The sequence below is a fragment of the Chlamydotis macqueenii genome, chromosome 13 (genome assembly GCF_036417535.1).
Source record: "Chlamydotis macqueenii isolate bChlMac1 chromosome 13, bChlMac1.mat, whole genome shotgun sequence".
Classification (NCBI taxonomy): Eukaryota; Metazoa; Chordata; class Aves; order Otidiformes; family Otididae; genus Chlamydotis; species Chlamydotis macqueenii.
In genome coordinates this window covers 21537032-21557428 of record NC_141568.1, presented here as the reverse complement: position 1 = coordinate 21557428, position 20397 = coordinate 21537032, and the positions used below count along the sequence as shown (strand labels likewise).

The 20397-nt window shown below is 43.3% G+C and overlaps 1 protein-coding gene across 2 annotated transcripts; it reads right to left on the bottom strand.

Annotated features, from left to right (window-relative positions):
- Positions 1-332: 332 nt before the first annotated feature.
- On the bottom strand, positions 333-20397 carry SIAH1 (siah E3 ubiquitin protein ligase 1). Of its 2 annotated transcripts, XR_015259994.1 has the most exons (3): positions 20245-20397; positions 1716-2691; positions 333-605 (listed from the first exon to the last, which is right to left on the bottom strand). XR_015259994.1 is itself a non-coding variant. In XM_086758005.1 (2 exons), the coding sequence occupies exon 2, from the start codon at positions 2687-2689 to the stop codon at positions 1841-1843; it is 849 nt and encodes a 282-aa protein (XP_086614131.1). In that variant the 5' UTR covers positions 2690-2691; positions 20245-20397; the 3' UTR covers positions 669-1840. The 2 variants fall into 2 exon arrangements, 1 of the variants encoding a protein (XP_086614131.1); XM_086758005.1 differs by lacking the exon at positions 333-605 and having other exon boundaries at positions 669-2691.

The window sequence follows — 20397 nt, the reverse complement described above, 5'->3', positions numbered from 1 at the left end:
TTAGGAGATTGCAAACAATTACTTGTATATTCATAAGGAAAAAGTGCTAGATTGCAGGACTTCTTGAAGCATTTATTTTCTGTCACAAGGTACCAGCACATCCCTCAAATGAAATCTGGGCACAGTTCAAGTAACTTAAGTATCAAATGTTAAGAAGCGAAACTTTTTCCTTTCACTACACGATGCCAACGGTCTCTGTACTGTTTTATTAACCCAACCCGATGGATTTTATGTTCCTTACCTGTAGAACTACTTACCTCATCGTGCACCAAAACAGTAAGAACAAGAGTTGTCTTAAGAGATCAACTTCTGACAAGAAAGGTAGGACAGTGCACAGTAAAGAAGCTGTACTTTAATGCGTTACAGGAGTAGTTAATAGCCAGACCACCTCCCCAAACAGATGTCCACTACCACCAGGTTTGGCAAAGACTTCTTCCAAACAGCTTGAGACGAAACAACTTTTCACCTTACGCTTTTTTCCGTCTCTACGTCTGTGTTCTGTAACACACGTCCCAGATGCGTTCATGGTTAAATTCTCCACATGTAGGCAGTGTCTGCACAAAGGCCAGAACCCTGCAAAAGCCTGTATGGCTGCTGACCCGTACCTGCAAGAGATTATCTATCTGCGCTGTAACGTGTATCGTGTCACCAAAATGATATACAGACGTCAGTCCAAACAGTTCTTTTACTAGCAACCAAAAGACGTGAAGACAAGAAACTGAGCAAAATATCAATGCGTCAAACTTTGAGCTAAAGCAAAAAGCAAAAGTTGTTTGTTTTTTTTTTTTTAATTCGCCAGGTATTCTTTTAATGACAAATATAAAAAGACTGAAAACATCTCACTCTGACGGCCTTTTTTAAAACAAATGGTCTGGTTCCATAATTACAAATACTGTAATTTGTACTGCAAAACCAACAAATACAAGGGTGCAATCAGGTTTCTAAGCATCTCTAAATTTGAAACGTGAATTTTTTTTTGATTCAGCAAATTCATAGTAATTGTTCATTTTTGTTAGAAGATAACTCAAAGTACAACAACATCTAGACCTGTTTTTAAAGGAGCCTTCTTTCCTGACACAACTTTGAACACAATTACTCCTTTCGAGTTCAGTACATTCACAAAATAGCTCAATTAAGAACAGCATCACCATGAACCGACTACTGGAAAGAGACAAAATTTACCAAACATACAGAAAGAGAAGTTTTACCATAGCAATTATGCATATCAAAAGATGACACCTGTAATTAATTTTTAAGAGATACAAAAAAAAAAAAAAAAGAGAAAAACCTGAATTACAGAAAAGAAAGTCATATTTATTTAATGAAAAACTAGAAGTTAATAAAAATTAGCAAATACACAAAAAAATATACACAAACAGCAGCAATACTATGTAGTGACTTACAAAGGGGGTGGGGGAGGAGGGGAAGCAGCGGCCAGAGACCAGACCGCTCCACATGGCTTGTCAGTCAAAGGGGGAGGAAAAAAACACAAACAGAAACACGAAACAGTATCCTCTTCAACAGTACAATCGATCTACAAACAAGTTCTTAGAATTATTTTACAACATTTCCTGTAGAATCAATTCTTAATACAAAAGATGCCCATTTTGGGTGTATATATATTTTCAGTGGTTTACTGTTGACTTATTTTAAATATATTAGTGTTACTACATGCAACTGCTTCCTGTAATTTAACAGCCTTTCCTTTTATTTACCTTCATATACGCCTGCCCTCCATCTACCAAATAGTTTGTCTGACAGTCAAAGACAGTTACCCTAGTTTCTGCTAAATTAAACGCAAGGGTTTTAAACACTGGCCTGAAGAGGTTTGATTGCCATTTCAGCACATGGATATAGTTACGTTGATGCCCAAATTGCCATTTTCTGCAAAGAGCTGTGCAATGCTGGTGTCAAAGACTAGGCAGTCACTATTCATAATGGCCGTTGCAATTCCCTCATGAATAGAGCGAGGAGTTGCTTCCCAAGTCAATCGCCGCCTATGACCGTTTAACTCGAGTCGGTAAGCAAAGTTTTCTGCTTGCTTGCGTGTTCCTATCAGCTGTACAATGGCAAAGAACTGCTGGTGGCCGTCATATTTTTCCTGTTTCTCCAACACTAACATGAAATGAAAGCCAAAACAAGACTGCATCATAACCCAGTCAACAGCACCAGGAAGATTAATGTCTGTAGCAAGGAACACTATATCTTCTCCCTGAAGTGTGGTGATGGACTTATGTTGATGCATCAGATGGGGCATCACGGCATCCAGAGAACCTTGCCATTTACACGAAGCACCAGGACATGGACAGGAGTAAGGCCTAAACTCACACAGCTCCTCATGGTCTGCTTTTTCTGTGTGCGGCAAAGTTATCTCGCATCCGGAAGAGGCATATTTACATGGGAATAGTACAGAATTGGCAACTTTCTCCATAGCCAGGTTACGAATGGAGCCCAGCGGGCCTCGGCAAGTTGGACAGCACGTAAGTTTGGGGCGACAGTTGCTACAAACAAGATGGCCACTCTGACACTGAAGAATTGGTGGCAGCACATAGTCAAAACACACAGGACACTCAAAGAGACTAGCCAAGTCATTATTTGACGCTGTAGTGCCCGTCAGGGCAGGCACCCTCTGTGACGGCGTGCACTTCGAAGTACCTGTTGGTAGTGCTGTAGCAGTCTGACGGCTCATTTCTGTAACAGAAGAGAGAAAAAAAGAATGAGTTTCTAAACACACTGTATCTTCCTCTGCACACGTACTGATTTACACAGGGGCTTCAAACAAAAGCAGAAAAACCCGTCTAGTGCAAACCACGAATACGTTACATGCTTGCGTGTATCAGTTACAGTATCACTTGTGCTGCTTGCAATACAGACATTTGCAGGACACGCAAATTTAGCAAGTAAAGAAGTTCTGCTAACTATTCTGAAGTGGAATTTACCCATTGGAAGCTGCAAGGGAGATGAGTAGGGATACGCTACAAACATAACTGAAATCCTCAAAGCAGTTTGTTGTTGGTTTTAATACTGCATTTACGAAACACTCCACCCAGACCACTGGCGTGTAACAACTGGAGCACTATGGACAATTTTAAGGCTGAATTTTAAGTTGCTGTGTACTAGTAAGATAAGAAATTAGCCTTTTTTTAAAACCAAACAAACCACTATGACCTTCTCAGTAATCACGTTTACTGTATAATTCTTTAAAAAACCTGAAAAACAGCAGCAAGGAAAAACAAAGCTAAGAAGATTACGGCACTGTTTTTTTTCCCAGGATAGGATAGCGACTCTTCATTTTCATCACTCTAAGCCCCACAGCTTGTAAAGCGCATCTGTTGCTTCAGCTTCCTGAACTAAACCATTTGTTAAGATATCAGAGAAGAAATAAAAAGCAATTATTTTATTGAAATTCCCAAATAAGACAAGAAATTCAAAAGATTAAGTTCGAGAATTAAGTTTACTATAGAAGTAGGCAAATCCTTCCAGTCAGCTGGAAAGGCGCTGCGGATGAAGTGTTACATTCCGTTTACGCTGGAGTTCTGTTCTCTCAGATGTCCCCAGACAGAAGTTACCGGCTGGCCAACCAAACAGCTCGCTCAAGCTTTAAATGGATGCGGTAACAGCACCGTATTTCTTCACGTGCTATGGACGCTGCGCTTCATCCCGCACCCCCTAACCCCCTCCTTGTGCAAAAGGAGCGACTAGTACTACCAGAAAAAATAAACACTCCATCTTGAAAAAATAAACTTTGCCTTCCCCGGTTAAAGAAAGTGAAACGCTATACAACACTGGCTTCTGTCACATAGTAAAGTTCCCAGCCACCCTAAGTGCTCCTCTGCAAGTACCCCAGCTCTGTACCTGCCACCTACAGCTCTCAGAATAACCTTCAGCTTTATCTCCTTGCCACCCGACACGGGAATATCAGGCAGCCGGCAAGCCGCCCGTATTTAGCATCGGTTCTGCCAGAGTTACTCATACTTGGATGAGAGACCTCGCAGCAGCACACTCTGCACGCTTCTGCTAGACGTGCACTGTTGAGGGCACGAAGCGAAGGAACTGGGAGATTCCAACACGTGAAGTTAAGTTGTCCCTTGACGGTCAAAAAGGAATCATTGACAGGCAATTTCAAATTCCTCTGCAGAAGCGCCTCTCCCCATTCCAGAGCTAGAAGAACAGCAGCGCCTAAGATTCCGTATGCAGTCACTGATTTTGAGTCTCACAAGCGCATCACCTCACCCCTCCAAAGTCTCCTCCTTCATCTCAGGCTTATTAGACTTGAAATATCTAGTTCCCATCTTTGGGGAAAAAAACCCAACGTACAGTGGTTTTCAACGCTGGGCCTTAACTGATACTGCAGAGGAATGACAGGAAAGTTTGTGTCTTTCGGCCTCGTTTTCCCACTGCGAGGCGCTCCAGCTCGGGTGAGATGCTGAAGGTGTCTGTGACAAATCAAAGGTGTGTTCTGGGGAACCGACGCCACAGCAGCTGCTTGCGAGGGGATTCAAACGCTAAGGCCTCTGAGACAACTGAGCACCGCTGCTATTTTTCCCCAGCACCCATAGGTGGGAGGCACACCACAGTTCTACACCCTAGAACAAATTATACACACAGAATAATTGCAGATGGGGGAACAAATTCTGATCACGCCATTCGCTTGGAAAGAGCTTCGAAATCGCGTGCCTACTCACATGTGAAATTCTAAAAGTGTTCCCCTTCAAATATTTTAAACACACAGATTTCAGAGAAGTTTGTGTGTGCTTCACCTTACCTGAGCCTATACATCCTGACCCAGGGATCCCCAGTAACCCACCGATAACACTGGTGAAAACCCCTACGCCAGACCAGTTCCCTTGGCAGCCTGACAGCTGGGTGAGCTCCAGTTTCTCCAGTTACATCTCTCACAGCCCATTCAACAGTTACATTAAGTAACCTATACATTTTGCAAAAGACCTCATGCACAGACATACTTCCCACTTAAGCTTTCTAAGCTGCAGAAATGCCAAAAAAAAAAAAAAAACTGCACAGCCCCGTTTTATCACCATTTCTGTAGGTGACCAGCCGTCACACACACCTTCCGCAACCCAGGACCATGAAACGAGCAGGAATTTGTGAACCAGGCACCGAGATGAGCACGCAAGGAAGAAACTGGATAAAGCTATAAACTGTTATTTAGCAAGCCTAAACCTGCCCACAGCCTGCATTTTCATCACTCTTGTTAAGACAAAGATGAATAACACCGTCATGGCGGAAAAGTCAGAGAAGTTCATTTTTGTAGCTACCAGTTAATCGCACGTAGAAGTGTTAACAGTGTCATACATTCGACCCAAACCATCAAGAACATACAATTCCAAACCAAGTAAACACAACTACAGAACTGGAAATGAAGTTTAAAGACATTTTTAGTTACACAAACTTTACTACGGCTAAAAATCCCTACAGCAATCTCAGTTATTACGTTATCCTTGTTCTCGCACGCTGGGATAAGTCTCTAAGCAGCAGTGGCAAACTGAGGTACGACGAGGTGTCACCTGCAGAAGTACGGGTTCCTACAGAGCGAGCATTCGCTAAAAGTCTGAAACGAGTCAACAGCGAAACGCGGCTCTAGGGCAGGGAAGCTCCGCCCCTGCTGCCAGGGGCCCGCGCCGACCCGCGGAGGAAGCTATTCCCACCCGGCGCGGGGGGCGCCCGACGCGGCAGACGCTCCCGCAGGCGCCGGCCCGCGGCCGCGCGCACAGGCGGTGCCGGCAGCGCTGCCCCCCCGCCCCGCGCCGCTGTCACTGCCCGGCAGGCAGGCGCACGGGCTCCGCCGCGGCGCCGGGCGCTGCAGGCAGGGCTCCCCGCCGCCGCCAGCCCGGCCGCCCGTGGCGCCTCCGCCCGCCCCCCCCGCCACTGCCCGCCGCCGCCGCCGCCCCGGAACGGCTCCCCGCGCTTCCCCTGCCGCGGGCCGGCTCCTCCGCACCGGCCGGCCATTGGCTGCGACGGCGCAGGCCCCGCCCCGCGGCTGCACCGCCATTGGCTGCCCCGGCGCAGGCCCCGCGCCTTGTGCGCGCCCCTCGGAGTCCCGGGGAACAAGTACCGGCACACGCAGTTCCGCTGCAGACACCTCCAGGCCGGCGGCTCCGCTCAGCCTCCCGAGATAACGGCCCGTAGCAGCGACAGGGCCCGCTCAGAACTCCCCTAACACGCGCGCTGCCCCTCCCGCTCCCGCTGTTTCAAGGATACTGCTCCAGTCAGCACCTTCCAGCGCGGCTCTACAAAGCACCCACTCAAGCAGAAGTCTCTCCGTTTGAATGAAGACTATTCCGTTAACCAAAAGCGTAACAGTCTCAAGGAAGAGACAAGACCAACAGACTGGGAACAATGGGGCACACTTCAGCATCTAAAAACATTAGAGCAGCCGAAGGACAAAAGAGCTGAAAACCAAGTCAACACGCTCGCACGAGGCACAGGCAGGGCTTGGAAAAGCTTCGGCATTACGGAATACAGATGGCAGGGACATGGAAGTACAGGCTTCAGTGGGACAACAGAAGAACACGGCGCAACGAATTGTTTTGGTCACATAAAAAGTAAGGCTACAGTATCTGAGTAAAGAAGAGTATCTTTAAAAACGCTTTCCTGCTATTTGAAATTCAAGTCCTGTTCAAGGAAGACCATGGAAGCTTCGATCTGCACCACCGCACACGCAAATAACGCCCAACCACTGCTAACAAAAAGCACTAACTCAATCCTGCTTCACCCCCACGTGTGCAATATACAACATCCCCAGCAGTTAAGAGCCAAGAGGTTTCCAAGCAAAACAGAAAAGCGGAAGAAAACCAGCGCAGAAACGGCTGCTGAGGAAGTAAGGGTGTTCTGAAGTGCCTGAAAGGTGCCCTGGCTTCCTCTCCTGCAGCAAAGCAGCCGTCCCCAGAACAAACCCACCAGCCCTTCGACAGGTCAGCGAACGCTGGGCGCTCTTTGCTACGTACAGCGCCTGAAGAGAGAAAGCCTTTGAAACCCCAGACAGGTGAAAAAAAGATCAGTGAAAACAGGAAGACGCAATCAATTTACTGTTCAAAAAGCTCCGCTGAGGTGCAAGACATAAGGAAAGCAGTTTCAAAAGAAGTTCAAATGATGACGTGCCTCAGCTGCCACAGAATTACAGCAGTACGCAGGAACAGACCCTTCAGCCTCTCATCTTTCAAAGGCCTTTGCTGCAGACACCACGCTAGAAATCACATCTCCTGCATCTCTCTGAAGTACGGGGCACCTTTGACATCCACATCAACAACATCCACTTCTCCAAAATCTTCACTTATATCAAATAGATTAGACCTGGATTTAGTATTTTAATTTGCTTTGGAGAGGGTGACTGAATATTAGTTTTGGGAAAAAACCCACAAAACTTCTGTATAGTCATCTCAATGGCTGGAAGGGGGAAAAAAATCTCATTACATAATGCTGAAGAGCGATGCCAGGACAGAAAAAAAAACTGCCTTATCGCAAGTGTCTATATGTGATGCAAGAAAATCTATTTTTCAATCACATTTCAGAACTAATTGAATTCAGTGACTTTCATTCAAAATGCATTCTTACAGCCGCAAACAAAGTAATACAAAATCTTTCAACGTTTTCAACTGTACACTCGTATCGGAAAAGGAGACTTTTTGTAAAACAATACCCTGTTACAGAGCACCGGCAACGCGAACGTTTTGTGACAGCGTTCAAAGTTGTGAAAAACACTGACAAGTTCCTTTATTCCAGATATGATACAAGCCAAAGAACGTCAAAACCCAAAAGCTAAAGGAATGGTTGAAAATGCTCATTAAACAGGTGTAAACAAGAACTTAAAGAGACAGAAAGATTAGCCAATATGATCAGACATTTGTACAATTTGATATTGATAACTTCTGTACAATATTACAAACAAGAAATATTTTTTTTGCATATGATAAAGAATAAATTGCAAAGATTAGAGTTACCAGTGTTTCTTTGGCGGCTGAAAGGAGGTCTCGCGAGTGTGACAGAAACAAGAAGGACGTGTGTGTGACACAGGCACACAAGCACACACGCAGTACCTACCACCGTGCCCAAGAACCTGCAAGTGGCACTGACGCAGAAGGCCCAAGTGAATATTATCTTGAGAATCAAGGTAATTAAAAAGCACGCTTTGTTCTGATTAAAAAGGGAACCAGTAGGGAACTTTCTCACAATTTTTCAAGTAGCTTTAGGTTAACTTTATGTTAAAAATTCTTTAGATACCAGATTTTTGTAGCATAGCTGCTCAATTAAGAAAAGTCTTAAACTGCTGAGGGCATCATCTATAGCACTAAGGAACAGCCAGCTACACGTACTATTTCTGAAAAGAATTTTCCAAGGAATCTACCTTTCCTCTCTCCCTTCTTGCACTCATATTCACCAATGTACAGCAAAACAGAAGGGAAACAGGTTTTAGCAGGCTCTAGTGAAAATAGTACCTATTACCACACTTCAGCAATCAAACACATAGAACATTAAGTGTATTACGCACAAATGTCTCAGAGCAGAGCTTGTGATTTTTTTTTTTAATCAATATTTTAAATTTCTATTTAACTTTTAAGACATTTTAGCACCCCAGATTTTTCCATTTTGAAGCCTACCAATTTATCTCTCTTATCTGTTGGGAGATGTTGGATCCCAAAGGCCTGGCATGGTTAAGATCAAACACACGCCTGCTCCAGCAAATCTGACAACGCTGGGCACAGAAATTACATCCCTGCTTAGACACAGCCTCTGCACCTACTGACCTGCTTCAAAACTTTCAGAAGACAGTTAATGACATCAATTATTAATCAACCGCGTGACACAGTTTAGTCTTTATACGCTCTGAGTTTGATTCAGGAATTATGAATTTTTTCAACCCTCCCAGACACTGTTTTCTTTAGTGCCCTTAACTATATGCTGTTTGTTACTTCAGACACCTCAGGGCTTCTCTTTTCCTGCATAACAACTGAAAGCCAGAGCAATCTAATGTAATGGAATATTGTAAAACAAGACTAAAAAAAAATTGCGAAATTGAGGCATGTCTCACAATGATTTCCTTTTCCAAAATGTCATCTGTCCAGTTCATCTCCTTTTCATACAAAATTACAACAATTTAGACCACCCTGTGGTGACCCAGCCTGCCTGAAACTGCAGGTAGTTTTTTCTTGCACCTCGAGAAACTCCCCACCAACCCCTCTTTCCAACTATCAGGAAAGGAAATCCCAAGGGATTTACACAATCATGGAATCAGTCATCGTCTTGAGGCTACTACCTCTGCAGTGAGCCGCCAGACCTTACCGCTCAACGTTTCTGATGCTATCGCACATGTTCTTTTGCATGATCACCAACTGAGTCATGGCCAGCAGGCAACGCAGATCTCCAAATTCAACGCATATTATGTGGCACTACGCAAACACAAACAGTATTACTGTGCCCATCAAATTATAGTGATCTGTTTCTAATCCCGTACGAAAACTTGAGCCCTGGCTAGTGCTGTTCTGGACTTCTGCTTCCTCACTGTCGTGAGCTATTTCTCCTGCCTATCTATGCCAGAATATCAAACATCAAGTTAGGAGGTGGGGTTTTTTTCTAGCTATCAAAGATTTTCTCACCAACAACTTTAAAATACAAAATTAAGCAACACAGTGTCCTGCAGAAGATGTACAACAACTACATAAAAATCATATTAGCAATTACTACCAGGGGTATAGCATTCATTTTTAAACGCAACAAAGAACTTCATCAATTTAAAAAGGTGAATAACCCATACTCTAGCCAACCAAAATTTTCCATATTTTACAGAATCAAGGTCCAAGCTAGCATGGAATATTGAAGACTATGCTGCTGTGATACTCCGGTCTTGCAAAGAAAGACAAGCAGAGGAACAAAGTTCAGAGATGAAACGAGTAACTGATAAAACCCAAATTTTATTCTGGAATGAAAACTACAACTGTCTGATCAATAGCAAAAATCTGCGTTTGGACCACTCACTCTGTACTATGCAACATCCCAGCTTTCCCATGTCTTACAAGTGTAAGTAGCATTAAATGAGAAAACAGGTTTCCTTGTAAATTCAGACCATCAACAAATTGTACAGCAAAATAGGATGTTTGTCTCCCCTGTCTTTTGAGCTTGGAAAGAGAGGAAGCAAGACAGAAAGCAAAACTTAGGGGAACTAGAAAGGAAATTCCTTAAAATTCAAGGTATACTAAAATAAATTTATCAAATGCCACAGCTAGAAAAAGAAAATGCAGCAATACATAAAACAAGCTGTAACAGAAGAAAATATCGATATTTGGTGATTTCTTGTTGTAATGTAAGAAAGTTAAGCCACAAACTAGCTAGTGAAACAATCTTTTCCATTATATATAGTTAAACAAAAATACAGAGAAAAATATTTATTACTTAACTACAAATCAAAACCAAACACTTGCATGAAAAAGATCATGGACCACTTCCAAATTGGACTTTACTGTATTTTTCCTTTTTAAAACCAAGAAAATAACTTATCTCGCTGACACTGCCAAATCCCGCCCACTATGGGGGCATGAAGAGAGTGACACAGAAATACTGCACGAGGCTGGGCACTGCGCGCTCCGCCACCGCACCTGAACTGGTGCTCTGGGACAAAAGGCTTCTCCGTTCACTAGCTCCGTATCCTCAGCGCCAGTGTCGGCAGTCAGTCAATGGCCAGAGCCTTCCCTGACATCGGACACCTGAACCTCCAGCACGCCCACACACGGAACCTACAGCATGATAAACCACGGCCGGACCTCAAACCAGCAGCTGTCCCGCACTGCCCTTCTCAGACAGCAAAGAGAGCACGCCGTGCTGCAGCCCGCCATAGGGTGAGCACAGCAAAGCCACCGGAGATAAAGCAGAAGTACAGGTTTCAAAACAAAGATGGTGGAAACCACAGAACCTAACAAAATAAAGAAAAGCTTCATATGAAAGCACAGACAACTGTATGTAAACAATAAATAACGGGGAAAACTGGTTTTATTTTGTTTTTTAGTAGTGCACGGAGCACACTGAACTGAGCTGCAGCAGGATCATCTTCCAACAATAATTCTGCCCAGGAACTTCTATAAACACAGGTAGACAGCTACCTCTTTAAAAGTTCCAGACATAGCATGTTATGGTAAAAAGCAAGGCAGGAGGATCAGCTACAAAGTGAATTAGTAACAGCACCAGAAAGAAAAGCAGGTTATTTTTTATGCTGTAACATGTACTACCATTCAGAACTATGTAAAGCAGGAGGCACTTAATTCTGTTCTACAAGATATCGTAGATGGGCTATTCACAATTACACAAAAATAGTTTAAAAAAAAAAAAAAGGCAGGTGAAGCCTCTGTAAATGTTAAAAGTAAATCGTACCGAGTATGACAATTTGGGGGCTGTGTTTCTTTCCTCAGCCTGATTTTGCAACGCCTATATTCTTCACCGCATACTGTAACTGCCACACAATATTGCATCACCACTGCCGTGTCTGTGGCAGGCACGGCGAGGAGGGTGTGGTGTGGAAGTGCCTACCTTAATTCAACACGGCTACACCGAAAGAAGTACCTGCACTTTGGAACGTCTTCACAGGCAAAGTCTTTCTGCAGTAACGATTCCAATCCAATTTCAAAACCTATTTTATGGACAATACTTTTCCTGCATAACTAAATAGTACTCAGGAGTAGACCACCAAAATAACTAGACCTGACCAAAGAGGACCTGGCCTATAAAAGAGACTGATTACGACACAGAAAGCTGCTCTGTAGGAGGAGTCAGGACAGGATTACATATGTCGGCTATTTTTATAAAGATTTCTCCATCTCATGCATGGCTTCAGTTCATACATATTTCTATCTTAAGTAAGAATGCACTTCTGCAATCCTTCATTTGTTCTGTGCTCCTGTAGGCAGCCCTGAGGAGAGTGGAGCCCTGCGAAGAGCAGCAAGCTGGCTCTGGAGGGCAAACACAGGGGCGCACTTGGAGAACCCAGACACCGATTTCGAAGCCCAGATCTCGGTGCCCCAAGGTGTATCAAACATGACATCTGCACAGAAGTACATCCAGCACCACAGCGCACAGCATAGTGACACTAGAAACCTATCTTTTAGCTCACCAGAAATTACTAGGTTCTCAGCGCTCCTAGTAATAACCAACACAGAATCTCTGGTCATTTTGAGGGAGAGTTTTGACAAGTTGTTTTTTTTCTAAATCTAGATATTTAATCTTCAGAAGCAAGAACACTTACAAGAATGTCAGATAACGACTATGCTTTTAATTTTTCACATACATACAACACGAAGAGAATAAAACGCACATTTTAAATGTAAGGGATCAAGTCCATATTTTTAAAATGGTCATGTCTGTATTTTGGAAGTAAGATTTTTCCTATTATGGAGACCTAATTCAAAAGGAAAGCAATGGAAATCTAAGATGGGACACAGGCTTTTGTATTTTATCCATATACCATGGGTAGAAAATAAAGAGCACTGAAATTATTTACACTGTAACAAATACAAGACCTTAGCAGAAGAAGTGCAAAAACACAGTGGCATTTTCACATTTCTGATGGTTCAAAACTTTTCAGTACTTCATTTCTTTACATTCCAATCTCCTGTCTTTTGCTTCTAGCATCCATTCTTGGAAGTACAGGTGGCTCCTTTAAAACCAATACTGTTTGCTTAAGTGATTTAAGCTTCTTCCGCTCATCAGTTCTGAAACAACTGTTTCTGTAGTATTGTTGCACAAGGATTTGAATGCCACCATTAAAAAAAAAAAAAATTTTTAAAATTGTGATTACACTGTTACTCCACTTCTCAAGCTTGGCTATTGACAAGTCTACCAGGGCCACACTCCTGCACAGAGCAGGAGTTCTACTGCTTTTCATGAAAACATCAGATTTAGAATGTGGCTTTACCTGACGAATAAGAACACTCTTCCAGTAAGCATTATCAACCTGCGGCACAGCAAACAGAAACAGGTTGAACTGCTTATTCCACAGACCACCATGTTACATTAAAAGATTGAGCATTCCTTGAAACCTTAAAAAAAAAAAAAAAAAAGATTAGTGGTACTAGAGCACTGTGGCATGGGAGACCTGGGTTAGTTCCTGCTCTGTCACAAATTTCTGAGTCACCACAGGTAAGTACTTCCCTGCCTTTTACAGCTTTTAAAATACCGTAAGTAGCTGCGCGTCTCAGAGATTAATGCAAAAGGGAACGAATTAAGTTGATAAGGATACTAAATTAACTCTGTAGACCCTATTCAGACTTACTTCAGGTTAGTAATAACTAAATATCATTACACACTAAAGGACACTACCTTAAATTATTTAACATCTCAGTTTTTACAGTCAGCAATAGTCAAACTTCAATCACTGTTTGCTTTGCAACTCCTGCTCACATATGGATAACTACCCTCTGTTCATGCCAGTATTTCGTACATCAAAGAGACAAATTAGGGACACATTGGCTACACCCTTCTCACTCATTCTATTGCCTCCAATCTGAAGGCCTCCCTCTGAGACATCAGCTCCATATTTTATGGAAACCAAACATTCTTTCCTTAGAGGGATTCCTGTATTTCCTCAGCTTTCTTTGTGAAGATCCAACTAACCAGCTTTTGAAGCAAGTTATTCAAATTCAGCAGAAAAAGAGCTCTCAGGCAAGAGAATTATATGTTCTTATATTGTCATCAAATTCTGACCAAGTATATCTCAAATGCTAAGTAAAATGCCCTCACTACTTCACTTATTTGTATTGCTTGGGAAATGCTTCATGGCATACAAAATTAAAATTCAGCCATCACCACTGGGAAGTCAGGCCTGAGTCTGCATCAGAAAATAAAACACAAGATACTATAAATGATTTGGAAATGACAGGAGCAGATGTATCTTTCTGCTACTTCATGCCCTCTTTATCAGCACTTTCTAAATTCAACACCTATCACTACGTCTTCTCCACAAAACACTGTCCTCTCTCCTGTTGCGTAGTTGAATAAAAATTTGAGTCTATGTTGCAGTGCTGAATCTCAAACACCAAATGCTAACAATGGCACGCTATCTAGAGCATACCTGTAAACTTCAGTACATTTTAGACTTTTTCTTTTACAGGTGTGTTACAAAAACATATTAGGTTGAAAGATCAAGCATTCAAAAATTAGGAAATAATTAAATTTAAAGTTTCACAGGCAACCCTAAGTCTATTTCCTCATATGCAAATTAAGGAACAGCCTCCATGAAATAATCTTTTTCCCCACACTCATCTCCTTTAGTAGATGAGCACTTGTACAGCCATGGAATAATTATGACTGTACAAGGAACAACCTTTTCCTTAAATGGAACATTTGATTTTAAAATAAAGCTGTTTAGGGCAGTAGATGGTTTTAAGATACATAGAAGTGTTCCTAAAATCACTGCTTTACAGGTGCTGTTTTAGAATAATGTCCGTCTCAACTTCTACTATGGAATGCATACTTTTTATTCGTAAAATTTCCTTTCTAATTATTATACTCGACCTAGCACAAAGCCAGACTAAAATTTTATAGTACATCATCAACATCTGCCAGCCAAATTATTCCCTAGTCACACCTGTGCAACCAGTCTTCAAATTACATCCTTAACTACTTGTGTAATCACACAGATATCAGCCACAGAGACGAACCCTACACACATTAACTCTCAACTGCCTTGACACCTTCATGCACAAAAAAGGGGAAAGAATTCCTGTGAATAAGTCATTTTGTGACTCTAATGACTTCATATATATATGTATATGCACATATATTTCAAAATAATCAGCCATTCAGAAATCAAAGTACTAGTTGAGCAGAGCATTTTCACAGCTTTTACAAGATGACACCCATGCATGTAAGGAGGAGGGAAGGAACAAGACTTAAGGCTCATGTATAGGCAAAAGTGAACAAGTTTACATGAATTTAAAACCTAGCTTTAGTCAAACATGAGAAGTTTATGTTGTACACCTTAAAGTGGGGTTACATATGTATCAACACACAAATGCATATTAAAGAACATTAAAATATCCAATCATAAGGCTAGCAAAATCTGAGTCCTACATCTGGTCAAAAAAGTCAGGAGCTAGTGAGGTTTCTGGGGAAAAAAAAAAAATGTCTCACAGCATATTCACAGATCTGAGGATAGGATTAAAGTCCTGCTTCTAAACTGATACACTGAGTCATAGTTGTTATCTTTCAAAGAGAAAGTAGCAACTTCACATGATTAAAGGTTCCCAAATACGTTAATAGCACTTCTGAGAACTGCTCAGTTACAGTATCTGTTGAGAGCTCTTAGATACTATTACAAACAAGGGAAGAAAACGGTTCATCTACAGCACAAGGAACAATCTACCAGACAGAGGCCCCACGACTCCAGGCATGCACACATGGTATGTCAGACCATTTCTGACATGTCAGACCACTCCACCATTTCTACAGCAAACAAAAATAAGCTGCCACCAAAAGGAATGGCTGTGCTGCCTGCCTCTTACCCATTCGTTTTTTTAATTTTCTCTTTAAGGTAATGAATTCAGCCAGATCAGCCTTGCACACCCAGGCGAGTGCTTACACTGGCACACCAGGCAGACACCAAAACCAAGTTGGCAGCGGAGGGCGAGACCATTCTCCGTAAGCCTGCACTTACCTGATCCTGAGCGCACCCACAACCGCGGAGGAGGACACCTCTTGCAGCAGCACTGCCTCTTATGTTACCACACAGCAAGCCACTCCGGGAAGTGAACCAGGTAACAGCTACCCACTCCTCACAGGCAACCAATTTTCAACTAAACTTGGGACTAAAACTGGCCCAGATCACACTGGTGACAGCAACACTGCAAGTGGACAGAAACTGCCTTTTGGTACTGCAGACCTGTACCCGGGATGTGCCACAGCTTCTCCAGTGCTACATCTTCTATTTTTTGTCCTTTCTGAACACGGATGTGTTAACAGCAACTAACCACATATTTTAGAAATAATGCTAACTGACTTTTAGAAAAATCAGAGGAAAAACTAACCTTTAAAACCCACTTCAAACTAGTACCTACATCACATACATGTTGCATAAAGCAACACGTACCGAGATTTACAAAGCAGAACTTAAAAACTTAATATTTCAGTTGTCATCCCCTTGCAAAATGCAGAAGACAGAACCTTCCCTCATGAAAGATCTGTAATACAGAACAAATAGAAACAAGAAAGATATGCCTTTTAATACACCTACATTTCTAAGCTAGACACCAGCTCTAGCAATTTTTACATAAAGGAATTAATTTCCAAGCTTTTCCTCCTCTAATATAACACTAAATTGTTTTAAAATACTCCTACTCCAGTTAAAACCTTTTCAACCTTTTGACAATCTGTACATTAGCAAAATTCAACACACGATTTCCCTTTGTATATAGTTTTCCCTTGACATATTTCATTTGAATATTTACTTGAAAATAACTCTTTTAAAAGTGTGGCATTCTAAACACTCCTCCTTGACAGCATTCAACAAAACAAATGTAAATACTGAAAAGCCCCCACCGTCCTTCATCAAAGACTAAACAAATTTTTCCTGCATTTAGTACTATATGCAAGAACTGTAGGAAAGAACTTTAAAATATCAACTTAAAGAATTTGTGCCACACAAATCAAAGTTGAAGGAACTGCTGTTTCACTTTAAAGGAGCTGATGACTAATTCTTTAAGCAGCAGAAGTTATCACTACACTCTCCTTGGTTTCCTTCATATCTCAGCAAGGTCATCAATTGTTATAAGAAAAGATACAAACCTGTTTCTAGACACGGCAAACAATAAAAGAGATGGTCAACAACTCTCTGTAGATGAATTTGTTGCACTTTTAAAATCAATTTCCCTGTAGGAATAGATCCACAGTATTTTTTAAAATGCATTTCCAGATGCAAAAGGACATATACAGTCTTCACCACTCTAAGAATATTTTACTTCCCCACTGAAAACACAGCCAGCTCTAGCTTCTGCATTCAGCTTCTACAAAGAGAAACAAGTCAAAATCAGAAGCAGACCATTTGGTTAACTGTAATTATCTAGCACTTTATCTGATTACAGCACTGCAGAATTAGTAACCAAATCTCTCATTACTCCTGTGATAACACAAAGAATCACCATTTTATCAACTAAGCCAAACAGGCATGTATTTAAAATAGTAGTCCTGGGCATCACAGAAACGTAGTATGTAGTCTGGATTAGAACTAGAAAATAGATACATATATGAAGCGTGGCATAAAACCTAAGAGAATTAACGGGGCATTAATGCCAGGTTTTGTCTTCTTTCTTTACCTGGTATTAGTTAACAGCTGAACACCCTATAGCACAGTATAAAACAACCCCAAGTCAATGGCTTCTAACACGCAAGTAAGTACTAACAGGAAAAACTCAGGTAAATCTGCAGTAACATGTCATGGCAACAACACAGTTTTTACGTGTATCTCGCCATTTCTAGTCCATGATACAATACTGTGCACAGAAAACATACACCATAATTGCATTTTCATGACATTGTACATTTAAGACATGAACAGTATGTGCACTTTGAAAAAGAGTAAATTGCTTACAACCCGTTTTCTTACTAATGAAACAAAACATTTCATTAAAGTAACAATCTGTCTCTACCTGCCATGTATTTCTGTCGGAGTCAAAAGATCAAAAGTCAAAAAAAAACTCTTACTGCTCTTTTTTAATCACAACTGTTTTTCACTTTTATTAATGCCGATTTTCCTTCAAAAACCACAGCAACAAAAAAGAAAAAAAATCCAGTAGAAGCGATCTCCCGCATCTACGATGTTCGTGATGTTTAAGACTGTAAGCTTCAGAGCAGAGATCCTAAGCTCCAGGCCCCAAGCGATGGCTGAGATGAACTAGAGCTTGCCAGTGTCCAGCAGAGCAGCAGCGTTCACTGCTGCTGTTCCCTGTTCCCTGCAGCAGGCAGCACCAGCCAGGGTGCAGGTGCTCCACTCGGCAGCTGGAAACACAGTTTCCACTTTGGCTCTCTGCCGACTGGGTACATGCACCACAACTGCAGAAATGAGTTCCCGATGTGTGTCCAGAATTTCAGACACCATTGGTTTACCTTGACTGGTCTGGTTCAGCTTAGCTCCTGAAAATGAGACAACTATTAAAGCAAAACACATACTGACAATCTATTTGGCAAAACTCAGCCCAACTTTCAAAGCTGACAGTGACAAGACCACAAACATTATCAGAAGCATAAAAACAAAGCAAAGCTATTCTAACAAAATTAAGAACATCATGTTTCTCAGAGGAGTTGCACATATAATCTTCCAAGATGTTTTATGTGAAGATCAGAGTTCGTAAAACCATCCTACGAGATTTCTTCGAGTTTTCAGACCAAGAAGAGTTGTTTTTTACGTGAACACGTTCACACTCCCACCTCTTCCAGATGAGAAGCATGAGGTGTCTTGGACATACGAGCAGTACCTCTCTCTCAACTCACACTAAGCAGACAGCAGCAGCTATACTCAAGCCTAAGTATGGAAAGTACTTGTGTTATTTAAAATATGTACTTTCCTTAGTTCACACCTCCTTAGCCGGAGCCTAACTCCTCTGGTACAGTCTAATCAGACTACAGCATTTAAACCTTCCAATAGACATGGCAGATTAATGCACAAGATACTTTGTCATGACATGCACTTTCAGGACCAAAATGTTGCTCATTTCATCAGTTTCAGAATTCCTGGGTCACAACAGATTCCTACAACTATACCACTGACAGAAGACTCTTATCCTTGTGCATAATTTCTGTATAATTTCACTGCTATGAAAAGTGCCAAAGCTATTTAAGAACATTAGTTTCCACTGAAGTTACCGCAATTCTCATGTCTAGCACTCAATTTTTACATCAATGTTACGGCGCAGAACTAATGACAGAAGTAGAACTAATCAATTTATTCTTTAGGTAAGCTCCCCGAAGTTATTTTCTGCAACAGATGGTGAGTCCAGAGATCCAAGTTCTAGCCTCTGATTAGTCTACCTGTATTCTGATACCTCAAATCTTCTTGAAGACCAGCTTGAAGAACTCAAGAGTTGAGAAGAGTGCCTTCCATTTTCCCCTCCCCTCTGGAATGCACTGTGCTAGTCTCAGTTTAGAAGGGAGATAAACAGACAACTGAAACTATGTCCCGTGTGTGGAATATCCCGTGTCCTTCATGACCTAGTCCAATTAGCTATGATCTTTCTAACATCCACTCATCTGCCACGTTAAATAAGTTAAGTCACTTTACTCATACGCTAAATAAATAGATAACCTGCTTAGTAGAGAGAAAAGGTAGCATTCACCCAGACTGGCCGAGATAGAGACCGAAGAGAGAATATCGAAGAAATATCATATGTTTACAGCTTATAATAAAAGTGCCACCAGCCTACCACTGGAAAACAAACTTGGTTCTTCTCCTGAATAAATACTTTGGATGCTCTGCCCTTCACTACAAACGCTATTGTTTCCTGTCCTTTTAAAATCGTGGCGAAGGGGGAAGAACGGAAGGTCTCCAGCCTTTTAATCTCGCAGGGGAAGCCGTGGGACGCGCAAGAATCTCCCCCGCTCTTTGCTCTCACTGGATTAGAGACGAGGGAGACGGCAGCCCTCCCAGGAAACGTCAGAGAGGGGCACCCGGCGGCCCATTTACTCCGGCAACCTGTTTCCCGCGGCGGCGGGGCCCGCCGGGGGCCCGGAGCAGCAGGCCGCCCCCGCCTCCCCCCGCCGCCGCGGCCCAGCTGACCTTCCCCGGGCCCCGCTCTGCTCCCGCCTGCACAAAGCGCATCGCGCGGCGAGGCCCGGCCCCAGCCGAGCCCACAAAGGGGCAGCCCCGCGGCCCGGGCCCTCCGCAGCGGCCGGGGCCGGGCCGGGCCGGGCCGCGCCGCCGCCTCGCGCACAATAGCCCGGCAGAGGGGCTCGGAGCCGCCGCTTTCTTCCTCCCCTGGGGACCCGCAGGCCCGGCCGGGGCGAAGGGCCCGCCGCGCCTCCCTCGGGCCAGGCTGCCTCAGCCCCCGGCCGCCGACAGGAAACCGGACGCCCGAGCCGCGCTTAGGCCGCGGAGGGGCCTTGTCCCGAGTCTCCTCTGCGGCCGCCGCGCCGGCCCCCGCGGCCGCATCGGGGCCTTCCGCGGGCGGCAGCCCCACGCGGGGCCGGGGTGGGGAGGAAGCCGGGCGGGGAGAGGACCCCTCCGAGGCCGCTAGGCCTCTCCCTCCGCGGCGCGCTCACCTGTGGGCGCTGGGCTGGGCGGGACCCCGCTGAGGCGGCCTGGCTCCCCCGATGGCGCGGGCTGCGGGGCGACTGGCTGCGCCGCTCTCGCCGAGACGCTGGGTGCCCGGCCCGACCGCCCGAACCGACCGCGCGCTGCCTCCTCCCTCTCGC